This window comes from Serinus canaria, chromosome 1, assembly GCF_022539315.1.
Source record: "Serinus canaria isolate serCan28SL12 chromosome 1, serCan2020, whole genome shotgun sequence".
NCBI lineage: Eukaryota > Metazoa > Chordata > Aves > Passeriformes > Fringillidae > Serinus > Serinus canaria.
The window spans coordinates 88,315,864-88,329,222 of NC_066313.1; the positions used below are offsets into that span (position 1 = coordinate 88,315,864).

The following is a 13,359-nucleotide window of genomic DNA, read 5'->3' on the forward strand; positions in this document are numbered from 1 at the left end:
CTCTTCTCCTTGCACAGAATGTTTCTTTTCATTGTTTGGGGTTTTTTTAGATTAGCTTGATTTCTTCAACAGTTTCACTATGCCCTGCTTGAGAGGACGGGGGTGCATGGGTGGAGAATGTAGGAGGCTCTTAAATCAGTTTCTGCCAGGGATTATAACGTGGAATTTGCAGCTTTAAAACCACCCAAGGCCTAGGTAGTAAGTTTATTAATCTGTAAGCTGTCTCCTCAATAATAGGTATATTGTTTTTTCCCTAAAGAAAGCTTCACAGAAGGAAGAGCTCAGTTGCAGCATGTTGCACCTTTGCTTTGAACACAGAGTTTAGGATTTAAATGTTGCAGTGAAGATCTGTTCAGTCTGGAGTGGCGAAGGGGGATGGTCATAGGGAAAATGTTGCCATATGGATGGAAAACACACAGGCATGTGAGGTTTTCCTACCCTCCCCCAGTCTGAGGCCCTGGTGAGCATCAGGCTTCAGAAAGAAATTAGTTCAGATGAGAAGAATAATTTTACTTCATCTTTGCTGGTTATTGCTGAGAATCTAACTTCTAAAAATGTAACTTATACTAAGTTTTGAAACTACACCTTACATTGTTCAACAAGCTTGGCTATTTCCTGCCTCTTCCCATACAGTGTCTAAAAGCTTAATCAGGTGCAGACTCTGCAGCCTGGGGCCACTGTGAGGAAACCAGCAGGAGTGACTGGGTGCCTCAGGTGCAAGATTTAGAGTTTCTTGATCCTGTCTGGAAGCCACCCAAGTCTTGAGAAAGAGTGTGAGACAATGGGCTCGAGTTTGAGAACAGGCTGAAGAACCACAAGGAGGAAAACATCCCCTAAATGAGTGGTGGTAAATCTTTCTGACCGCTCGTGTCGGGTTTATCTTCAGGAAGAATTACAGGTTCTTACAGTGTAGTGTCAGGTCAAATGACAGGTGCCAACAGCTTGTGATTATTGGCCTAGATTTAGCCTAGTTCTGGTGCTGTGGAAGTTGTTTGAGCCAGGTCAGATGTAGGTCAGCCAGTGGAAGAGCAGTGACTGTGTAGACCAGGGCAGAAACACGTCCATGCTCAGCACCCGCACTGTGTTTTATGTAGGTCTGGTGATGAGGAGGAGGAATGTGAGCTGGATGAGCATATGGACATGGCTGGTGCAGGTGAAGAGTTATTAACAAATTGTGAGGGAAGCTCCTCTGTGTGTATGCAGAGAGCTGTTTAACAGGGCAGATCAAACATTCTGCCTTATCAGTAATATATCTTTGTATATGTTTAGACTGGCCAAACTGTAGGCCCCTTTTTTACTGCCACCCTTTTCTTTTTCCCTAGTAGATTTTTCTTCTTTATGGATCATTTGGTATGCAATGAAAACCCCTGGATAACAGCCAGCCCAGTCAATAAGTTTCAGTCATTAATAAAACTTGCTTGTGTGCAGAGCAAACAGTGCTGTTCAAACAGTTTCCTAATCAAAACAGTTGTATCAGCACGTTAACTCCCTCAGAGCTGGAGGCACGTGCCATTGCCTGTGAACACTTTATGCTGCAGTCATGATCATGTACTGACTTTGTGGCCAGACCTATCTGGGTTACCTTGCCATCCTTGATGCAGAGAGCAGTGAAACTCCCTGCTGAAAGAGGGGGCAGTGATCACACCATTTACACCACGAACAGATGCAGGTGTTGGGAAAGCATCCCGGAGTTTTCTGCAGGGCACTCCTTACAGGGGAGGTGGCTGTGAATGAGGTGATGGTGGCTGACGGTGTTTGCAAAGTGTGTGCAACACTGCTGTTGAGTGGAGGATTTCTGCAAGAGATTAAAGGGTAGAGTGAGGATAGCAAGCAGTGAAAGTAAACAATTTCAAGTGAGCTCCAAAGCAATTAGTGGAAGGTCATGCATTTCAATGTATTCCTCTCCAAGTGTTTTAGAGAAACTAGGTTCCCCACAAACCCCTGTGGTTGGAGAATAAAAGTAGAAGCTTTGAAAAAAAACAGTCGTCATCCCATGGATTCTCAGCAGAATAACTTGGTGTCTTTTGTTTAGCACAGTTCAGATGTCTTATTTGCCCTTCTTGCCATAGTATTTTGTAGGCTTGTGTAACTTAATTATTGCCTTTTTAAGAAGTTTCAAGTGGCTTGCTCTGCATATCCAATAAAGAGTCTCCCTTGTTAATCTCTAGTTAAATGTTTGACAGGAGATGGATCTGATAATCTCCACAAGCCAAGCAGTGAGAGGATGGTGCTGAGGACAGAACGAACCAGACTTAGAAATAATGGATCAGAAGTTCTGAAAGGGAAACTAGAGTAGAAACCCTGGCAGATACCATGGATGGCAATTGTGGAAGAATAGCAAGGTAGTTTAGAAACTCGGACTGGAAATCTGGAAACTGTCATCAGAAATAGCAGAGGTGACAGAAGGATGCAGCTGCAACATGGTATGGAGCATAGCCCAGCAAACAGGAGGGCTGGATAAAGCCATCCTGCTAAAGGAAAAGGCCATAAATTGAGGGAATGCTGGTGTGTAAAAACTTGCTAGGATTTCTATTAGCTTTTAGAATTCTGAAGGGAAGTGCTTTTTGTTCTCCATTTTTGTAGTCTTTGGTCGTGTGCTCTTGCTTTTTTTTTTTCTTTGTAAATGTGTTCTGTTAACATTTGCTGGGGTAATGTATTAACAAATCTGGCCAAACTACATGAATGTAGGTCGCCTTGGCACTCTTTTTCCCAGAAAAATATATCCATCGGTGAATTTTATCTAACAACATTTGGTTAGTCTGTGTTTTTATAACAAAGCAGTGCTTGCAAACTGTGTGTGAGCAACTCACTTTAGCAGCAGAAATCTACCCAACCACATTGCCGAACCCCGGCTTCCTGGAGCTGTGTCAATGTCTCTGACTGCCCTGGATTCTTTCACTTCAAACATGCTGCTTTGCTCAGTGCCTGGGGAGCCACCCAACCCAAAGCAGCTTTCTGAGGATCACGTGCTCCTCAGGCATGCCACACTCAGCTTTGTGTATACAAAGAAAGACGCTTGGAAAAAGTTTCACTGCCCGTCAGAGAGTGCTTTACATATTGCCTGAGAGAGATTGGCTAGGACAGAAATTTCTGCATTTTTGCATTCATGCAGGCTCTTGGTTCACAGTGTGGAGCTGGGTGCTGTTACTGTACCTACCAAAACAGATAATTTGATAGTGGCAAGAGGGGTGTAAAAATTTAAGAGTTAAAACTCTTCAGTGTTTTGGTGTGGGTTTTCCCCCTTGGCTTTTCTCTTGAGTCAGAGATAGCCCTTGCGTGGCTCTGGCTTGTGTAATGCTGAGTCTTAAAGATTTGAGTGAGAGAGAGGGGTTGACAGGGCCCCAAAATGCAGATGTGGGAATCTGCAGTGATTTCACATTTCTAGTTGTTTCCCTTCTCCTACAAAACTATACAGTGAAATGCCTCATCCTAAAATATTGTTGGCAATAGCATATGCAGGGCACTGTTAATTTGGGATTGTTACAGACATCAGCCACAAAAAATTCTCTGCAGCGTTTTCCAAGCTTTTCTTCCCACAAGTTTAATTGCATGTCAGAGAAGTAATAGTGGTGTTTTTGTTATAAGCATATTTACAAGCTTGTCCATAGTGTCCAGTGCTTCACTCTGTTAGGTGAGTAGGACTTTAGGAATTTTCAAGTCATTCACAAAATGGAGTGGAAAAAGATGCTCATCAGAATTGTATGATCCATCAGTATTGTGCTCATCATTATGTATTGTGTAAAGAAGTATTCCTCCAAAAAATCTTTCCTTGCTCTGAAGCCTTTCTTGAATAGGACAGGCCCTACCTAAACCATTGTTTTGCAACTTGGTTTTGATGGAAATGCGTCTTGGTGGAGCTACAGCATGTCTTAAACTCTGCTTCTGGTTTATTTTATTTCAGGAAAGGTAGCTATACAGAAAGAAGATCTGCAGAAGTATCATAACAGAGACACCTGGTTTCAACTCCAGCATGTTGATGCTGATTCAGAAGTACAGGTGAGATGGTTTAAAAAATATCTTGGCAAAGAGTATTTGTAACAAGGCCATGGCAGTTTCATGGGTTTCACAGCTCTGGGACAGATATGTTGCTTCCCTACAAAAAGGAAGTGTTGCCCATTAGTATGGTTTGGGTTTTGGTGATAAGTGTAGGGTGGATTAAAAGTGTGCATAAATCACTGGGGGTCAGGATTCTGCCTACAGAAGTAATGAAAACAATGTGAACTATCAGGTCACTGATACAAGGAGGGTGTGTTTATCTCAAGTATTGAATACCTTCAGGCCCTATAAATAACAGTTGATACCTCAGGGAGTGGAGCCGTCTTGAAAATAGTATCTGCAGGTACTGCTTAAAATAATTATGTTGGCAGGTTGCCACAGGAATGGCAACAAGTACATCTTAAATGTGAAAAACATTCCTTGCCAGATCTCTAGGCCCTCTTCCATACAATGGGAATGCTGATAATTGTATTACTTCAGCACTAAATTACATTTAGGGTTTGGTACTTTGTAAATTTTTCTACACAGTGTGAGTCCCCTTTCTGTACTTTTCTTCTTTTGAAGCAGATTCTGTTTTCTGTTGTGACATTAGGTCTTGTGAAAATAATCATTATAACAAAGCAAAAAATAAAAATTATATAGCAAGATACTGTGCTAGCTACTTTTTTTTTTTCGTCCTGTAAGTATACGTTACAGATCACTTTTGAACCACAGTATTTGTTTAGGAGGAGACATGAATGTCTGGCATGTGCAAAAGTCTCTGATAAATGCAAGGGGAAATGTAGATACTTCTGTATGGTGGGGTTGGACACGGTGTCTTGGCTTTTCAGTGTGTGTGCAAGTCTGCACATATACCAGGCTGGAAAATGACACTTACAATGCACACACATTCCAACATACAGTGTAGTCATGTATGGTGAAGCAAATGTGAAAATACATGCAAGATTAAGTTTTCTTTTCATTTGGAGAGACAAATAATACACTGTTGTTCATGTGATACAAATAAAGCCTCAGGACAGCCTCTTCAGCCTGTGACATTCTCTTGTAAAATATTGATCCTCTTTAATGCCACATTTCAGTGTCACTGGTGATGGAAAGGCTTTTTAACAGGCTTTTAACTATGAGATCTATTCTGTTTACCCTGGTGTGTCCCTGTCTTCTTACCCCAAAGCCTCTTAGGACAGTGCCTTTAGAACAATAGATTAAGTGCTTATTTCCTGTAGGATATGAAAACTTTCCCTTTGTAATGTATCAGTTGAAGAAAGCCAATATTTAGATAAGCTTCTGCATTGTTTGTTTTGTTACAATACTTATACAGAGTGACTTTGTGGAAGCTTTTTAGACCAGGGTTCTTTCTAGGACAGCAGTGCTAATGTAAGGTGCAGATAGCTCTAGCTATGAGTGATGAGGAGCACAGGATTTGCTGGAAGCATGTTCTCTCTTCATAATTGTGCAGTTTATCACTTTTGTTTGCATCCTTACTAGAGCCCAGCTCTTAAAAGCTGTTTCTGGGCTCCATAATAAGCATTTATTACAAGTAGTGAAAATATTATTTACATGATACTCTAATTTTATCCATATATTTAAATTCTCCTTGATCTTTATGTGGAGACTGCAAGAGGGCTTGGTTTTCCATAATAGTGGGAGCAGATTTGTAAATATTTTTTATGAATTCTTATGTAAATAAAGATAGCCAAATGAATTTTTTTTTGTTTGTATCTTTTACATTTGCAGTATCTCAGTTGTCCTAAACACTTCATGATTTGTAGGGGAAAATAGAATTCTTGTGTTAATGATGGGTATTTATACAATGTTTCTCAGTTTTCCTTCAATTTTAAAAAAAATAGTTTAAGAAATTTTTAATAGTTAACGTTTGCAGTGAATCATGCAAATACTAGTACAAAAGCAGTCTTAATGTGGCAACTATCAGTTTTATCATTCTAGCAGTTTTTCTAATACAATCTAGTGGATTAAACATTGAGCTGTAGGCCAGGAAACTCCTGCATCTTCTGCTTTTGTTAGCCAGTGGCTGTTGTGCTATTTTCCATGTTGTAGATCACTTCATGGCTATTTAGCTATGCATCACAGCACTCTGTTGAGGTAAGGTATTGTCACTCCCACACTTTGAATATAGTGAGAGTAAATGTCAGAAAGAATGTGATTTGCTTGGGGTTATGCAGTCAGACTGAAAATTAAAAAAGAAAAAGGAGACCAGGTTTCTAATTATTTCTAATACATTAGGCTGTGATATGAAAGAAACTGTGTAAGAATAATAAACCTATGAGGGACTTAGCATTACCCTGTGTGAAGTCTGAAAATACCCAGGTTTTAAGAGGAGTAGCCAGCACAGTCAGAAACTGAAAAACACCTTAAAATCAATGGATTGTTCAAATATTAGTGATACTGGATGCTGTGTTTCTTGTGGTCCACTTTGGGACATGGTACCACATTTCTGAGAACAGAAAGACTGATTTGAAATTATAGATAATAACATTTGTAATGTAAGAACTGATATTTTGAGCTATCTGAAGTTTAATGAGAGGAATTAAATATTTTGTTCAGCATAGTTTGTACCTCATTTATATGAGTTCCTGTATACTTTAAAAATCAGTATGTAAGTGTTAATGTTGTATAACTTCATCACAGATTGTTTCCAAGGTGTTTAGCTTGATACTTTGAATCTAGTTTTACGGTTTTATAACATTGCCAATTCTTTCTGTCTTATAAAGGTGCCTTTTATATTCAGGAGTGAGATTATAGCTTCATAAATTTTATTGCAGATAAGGATGTTACTGACAGCGGGACTACATTGATTGTCAGGCTACATAGATATGAGTATTACTGTCAGATGCTTTAATGCCACCTCCATTTATTGCTTGACAGCAAGTAAAGGAGTCTGGCATGATTGCTCATGTTGAAGAAGAAATGAGGGCATTGTATGTCTGGGCTGAGTGCTGCTAAACCTGTGATCTCACCCGCACCTTGTGTTCAGTCTCACATGGAGCAGTACAGGTGGGGCTGTGCAGCTGCTCAGCCCACAGATGCAGAGCAGGCATTACAACCCACCCAATGCCTTTTGTGGGTTTGGTTCACCATTTGGTCTAGCAAACCCACCCGGTGAGATAATCAGCATCATCAGGTGCATCTGAACTTCCCCTTGTCTGAGTCAGTGGGAAACAGTATCTACCAGAGCACAGTGCTGTGTCAGTTGGCAGTGGGCTGTAGCTGCCCCTTGAAGTTGACAGGCTTTTTCTCTGTTGCTACATCAGTGCCCCCACATTTTACTGGCTGGTTTTGCTCTCACTAGTTTGAAGATAACACATTGCATAATCTGCTCTAGTCCTGTCAATGGATACCCTGGATGCTGTTGAGATATAGCTGGTAATGAAACAGCAGTTGTGCTCTAGGTGGTTAAGTTTGAGCTGCTCTGTGAAGAACAAATGATGAAATTTTAGCTTGTATTTGTGTTTGGCATGCAAATATGAAATGACATGATGTCTGAATATTTCCTTTTTAAATGTAGAATAAAATGTTAAATGTGATCGGGAAGCTTTCTTCTATAGAGTACAGAATGGAAGTAGACAGCAGCCATTAATGTTTAATTTATGGCTTAATTTTCCAGACTGAGAAACTTGTTCTGGAGGTAGAAAGCTATAACCAGGTAGTCTTGTGTGCATTTAGCTGAAGGAATTTTAAGTTCCCATGTTCTGATGGAGCCTGCCTCCTCCTCAGTACTGTGCCAGAGTTAAATGCCCAGTGTCCGACAGTACACAAGCCAAAGTATTTTAGTAAGAAGTAGAACAGGAATTGAGTCGTTACTGAAAATGGTTTAACTTTTGCATTGAAAAAGATTATGAACAATCAGGCAGCTTCAGCTGGAGGGGAGAGGCTAGCAGCAGCAGAGACAACATTGTAAGCTGCTTGAGGTCAGTAGGAGCACGATGTTGCACACTTTATATGGGACGTGCTTCTTTTCTTTTAGTCATTTGTCTTTCAGGACCTGCTGTCTTCATTGTCATACTTTTTGAGGTCTGGAAGCAAAAATAGCCATGCTATTGTGTGTACCTCTTTTTTGATCCATGAATGTTTTCCTTTTCTTCACAGAAGGAAGTTTACCCAACAGTAACTGATTCGGATATTTGCCTAGGGCTGTAGATGACAGATGCTCTCAGTGGTCCATGTGTTCTCAGGGGAATTTAAGCCCAAGTGCACATGCAGTCTTTAAAAGGCCTTTCCTCGTTTTGAGTAGTTTTCCCCTTAATATTTTTTCACATTAAGTTCATAGTGCAAGTCTGTTTTGTGAAGTTTGGGCTTCGTCACCTAAACATTCTTTGTGTACATGTAATCAGTGAAATGGTTAAAGATCCAGAGATATTCTGATTAATATCTATATACACCAACATATTCCAAACCTGTCTTGACAGTATATGCCAAAGTGGGGGGACTTGCAAAGAGAGTTAGATTATTCTGACATGTTTTCCTGTGCAGCACTTGTTTTAAAAGTTCCCCTTTTCAAGTGTGCTTTGAGTTACTTCCTCCATCTCATTGACAAATGTGAAATAGTCATGTCCTCTTACAACTGAGTTCTCAGTTCTAAATGATAGAATGCTTTTCCAAAGCCATTTATGCTCAAGGTCTTATGTAAAGTCATTGTTGGGGCAAAAAAAAAAGTCTGACTAAAACTTGATAATTGCTCATTTCCCCTTCCTTCTCATAAGAACTTTGATGTGTCTGAGATATCTGTTTGGCTCTCAACTTAATAAAAATAAAAGGCATGTAAAGGGCAGATAACCAACACTGAGGAAGCAAATTGTCTCAGATTTTAACCTTCTGTACTCAAAGCTTTGTGCCAAAGATTAACTGATGTTAAGTACTTTCTTCAGACACCAAAAGCTTTTCCTCTTCCTTTCACCACATTCACATTTTGTCTATGCAGGCTTTTGACTATTGTTGATTAAACATGCCTGTTCTTGAATATGGACTGTGTCCTGTGGTGTACTGTAGTTCATTAGTGAAAAACATTATTTATGGGGATGTTTGGAGAGTACACCTAAAATCCTTTTGTCTTGCTCAACATAACTACTGGCTCTGAAATGCTGCCTGTATATTAGAAGAATCTAGCCAAGGCATGGTGTGGTCCTCAAAAAAATGTTTCCTTTTTCTTCAACACCTTCCTGTTGAATGCGGAATCTGTATCCCAAGTGTCAGGCTTCATGAATAAAATCTTGGCCTTTCTGGGGTGGGAGCTTTGCCATGAGTTCATCAGAGCCAAGGTTTTACCACAAATTTTTTAATTAGCTGATCTTCTCCATCACAGAAGACTGAATACAGTTTATCCCAGATTTGTGGAGGAAGCTGTAAGTGTTACTTTCTTATTTTTATTCACCTTGTTGAAATTTCCAAGGACTGTCCCATGTCTGCTTGCTTTCTGTTCTATATAAATCAGTGCTCTTTGTGTGGAGCAAGTTGTGTTGAACTGTGAAGGCTCTGTTGCTAATTGTTAATTAAGAATATATATTTGAAGATACAAGATATAATTGTCTTTAGGAGCAACTGTTCAGGGCAGTTTCACTCCAGTAATTGATAGAATTACATTATCCGATGAACAGTTAAGAGTATTGCATGCCCACTGTCCAACACTGATATTTTCTATCTTTGTGTTGGAACTTAAACACTTCCAGCATAAAAATGAGTCACTGATGCATTTTGTGCAACCTACTGTAAGCATGGGTAAATGCAAATGGTAAAAAGAAGAAGCTGTTTCCAGGTTTGGTATCAGCTTTCAAACCCAAACAGGAAATAAATGGGTGCTACCCTCTATATTTTGAACAGTGGAACTTAAGCTTCTGTCTTCTGGTTGTTTTGACGAGAGATGACATGTCTGTTTTGATAGGGTGGGGAGAATCTCAAGGCTAAATGCCTACTGACAAGATTATTTGAGACAACTGAACCATGCATCAGCAATGGTAAATAATGTTTGTGGTAAAGGGAAAGAGCAGCTATTGAACAGATCCTGCTTTGTGGCAAGACTTCCTGTGTAAATGTAAGAGCACAGTATTCAGACTTAACAGCACAAGGGCTAGGACAGCTAATCAAGTTTTGGTCTAATATTTTTCAGTGGCTGGTCTGTTGTGGTGAGGGGCACCTCCTGCTGAAGGATGAGTGTACATGGTTTTAAAGTGACATACGTGGGGCTGGATCTGCAGAACATAATTTATCTGGGGGAATGAAACTCTTTCACTTACAACATCTACATATTATATCCCATCAAACTATTTGAGAAGAAAATATGATTCATTTTAAGGATTTTGACCATATGGCAGTATTCTTCCTTTAGCGAAACAGGAAGGTTAACATTATGCCATGTGAAGTTGTTTGCCAGTTCCTGAGCAATTCTGACATGCCTGCACATATGGAGAGCAAGCAGATAGCAGTTCCGCTTTGCTTAGCATTTATGAATCCATGCAGTGCGAATAGAGCTGCTGCACTTTGCTCAGCAATCAGCTGGGTTTTGTTCCAGTTTCTTGGGAGCTGCTCTGTGGTCCAGCAGGCAGGCTGTGATCTCTAGCATGATCCTTAGACCTTTCCCAGCCGCCCGCTGCCCTCTTCTAAAGGAAGGAGCAGCTGCTACAAGCAGTAAATGTAGACAGCAAACAAACTCCTTCCTCTCCTGCTCTCAAACATGCTGTTAGGCCTGACCTTATGTGAGGTTGCTGATAATGCTGCAGGGCTGGATTTACCTAAAGCAGTAGCTGTACCCTTGATCTTTCCTCTCCCACTCCCTCAAGGGCAGCATTTAGTGAGCCCTTAGGGTTTGGCTCAGTTTTCTTGTTTGCTTTTAAGTTTTACTGATGGCAGAAAGTGACTTCCTGAGAAGTTGGGTAAAAAGGTTTCAGAGTAGACAGAATCTGCCCAATAACATTTGCTTTATTCTGAAATAAAATTTGGAAAGACTGAAAAAGCAGGGTGCAGGGTATTCCCTAGTTTGGAATGGTCTCTGTGCAGTGCTGAGTTCTTCCAGTGCTCATTTCTCCAGACAATTTGGAGCAAGGGAAAATAAACCAACACTCCAGTGTTATCACAGTCCTGAATTTGAGATTCCAAAAAAAAAAACCAAAAAAAAAACCCAAAGTGCTGGCGTGAGTCAGTCTTGAGTTGTGGTTCATGTCACCTGCTTAGCCTAGTCCTCTCCTACAGCTCAGGTCTGTTACTTCTCATCCCTCCTCCATCTCCGGGAGCTGGGGTGAGACTGCTTGCAGTCACACTCTACCGGCAGGATGAAGAATAAGGAGCCAAAAGTGGGTCCAAGTCCCTCTTTCCACAATACTGAGCAATGAGTAGATTTGAGCTGTGTTGGGAAAAGTGTCCCCATGTGCAATAAATGTTTGGAAAAACTTTTCATCCAGGTGCACCTCCCACCTTTGGGGGAAAGTTCCCAGCAAAATTGGGTAGGCTAGTGAGAAGTAGAAAGGTGGATTACCACAAACCTCTTGTCCAGCAGGTTTAATAGTAAACAAATACCTTACTTAGGAGTTTTTCTGGTATCAACTGTTGTTCTTTTGTGGAAGAGAATTATGCTGTGTGAGCCCTGGATATTAAGACTATTGACCTGATACTTAATATTCAAGCAAACTGTATATTTTCAGGTTTTGTTTAAAATCAGCAGGGAAGACTTGTTCTTTTCATTTGATATTTTTAAAAAGTGAAAGATTTCTAAAAATTTGATAGTAACAAAAAGGATGGAGGCCTGGTTGATACTTGCTTTAAAATGGTTTAGGAAATTTGGGTAGATTTGGCTTCTGTCTTGAGCTTAGGCAGACTGACAGTCTTCTGTGCATCTTCTAGAGCCTCAGATAGGCACGGAAGTTCCTGGTATTTGAGTGCTTTTTCATAAATATTTCTCTGAAAAACCAGATGGCATCTGTTTTGATCTGGGTTGGATGTTGCATCTGAATCTACAGTCACTGCTCCATGTGGGGTGTGTCAGATTCCAGGGCAAAATGTGTGCTTTGAGCTGCGCTCTGACATGGCTCCCTCCCAGTGGTGTCCTGGTGACCTTGCAAACAGTGCCTCTGAGGCCTTGTTCAGGATGCTAAAACTGCTTTATGCCTGGATGGCAGAACTTTGTCGTAAGAGTAACTTCAGGATAATCTGTGGTTGCGCATTTTCTTTTCTTTTAAAGTACTGCGGTTAAATTAAACCACAAATTTGCAACTTCTGGAAACATGATACAGTTAGGTAAGATTTGTGTACTTTTATTTGCTTTATTATGGTTTTCTGGTGTTTCAATCCACAGTGGCTCACTGCTTCATTCCAGGCAGAAAGGAGGCAGCTGGAGACAGACTTTCCCCGTATCTACAAAATCAGGACTTTGAGTCTGCTTTTTCCTTTTTTTTTGCCAACTTGCAGTCAGTTTTGTTTTCAGATAACAGAGTGTGTAGTAAAGGTTATATCTAACAAGGATAGTATAATTTGTGTTCTCAGTAAGGCCTTTCAAAAGTTTTTTGTTGCTGATTTCCTTTTGATTACTGTCTGCTTCCCTACAATAAATTCAGTCATCCAATGGCTTCTCTAATCAATAACTGGAAGCTGGCTGGCCCCATTATGTGGTGTTAGATGTGGTTAGGAAGGAGGTGTCACCTGTGAACCCACCCTCCATATCAGCAGGAGCTGATGGAGAAGGAAGTGCTTAGCAGTTGAATTGTCACTCCTTCAGCTTGTTCCTTGAAAAGGGGTCCTACCCTTCCAAAGGAGAAGGTTGTGCTAATAAGCATAGCTGCTTCTAGGAACAACCCTGAAACATATTTGTTAATGGAAATGTTTTGAGTAATCAATATATGCTGCTTCAGAATTGCCGAACCTCCAGATTTTTTCTCAGAAGAAAGAAAGTATTATAGCCTCATATGCAGGACTGAGCCTAGACTCAGTCCCTGGCTCCAAAGGAGGGATTCTCTCTGAGCAGGATAAGGCCACTGTTTTAGCTTTCGGTAAAATGGACTTTTTTTTTTTGTTCTGTTGCATTGTCTGATCTTTCCTGCTTGTAAACTCTGCAGACCTACTACAATAAAAGACTCTTGTTGTTATTACAGTTGTTCTGTTAATACTAAAAATATAAATTTCTTTCTTACAGACTGTCAGTCAAAGATCATGGCAATTCTCTGTTTCTGTGGTACATGTAATTTGTTATAGGTTGACCTTCTTGTTGATTAGATTAACTTTTGATCTTATGATACTGATTTATTTCTGCCTTCCCTTTGCAAAATGAATTATCTGGTATTTTGTAAACCCAGCTAATGCCATTTCTCAGGATTGAATTTATTCAGCTGAATCTTTGTTTTGCTTAATGGTATAATTGATTTGGGA

At 40.2% G+C, this 13,359-nt stretch overlaps 1 protein-coding gene across 2 annotated transcripts in view; it reads left to right on the forward strand.

The window, feature by feature from the left end:
* RASA3 (RAS p21 protein activator 3) overlaps nucleotides 1–13,359 on the forward strand; it is a 197,481-nt gene that overhangs the window by 124,646 nt on the left and 59,476 nt on the right. For both annotated transcript variants that reach the window (XM_050980645.1, XM_050980641.1), the window contains one exon: nucleotides 3,902–3,996. In XM_050980645.1, the coding sequence (XP_050836602.1) occupies nucleotides 3,902–3,996 (95 nt within the window). The remainder of the gene's footprint in view (nucleotides 1–3,901; nucleotides 3,997–13,359) is intronic.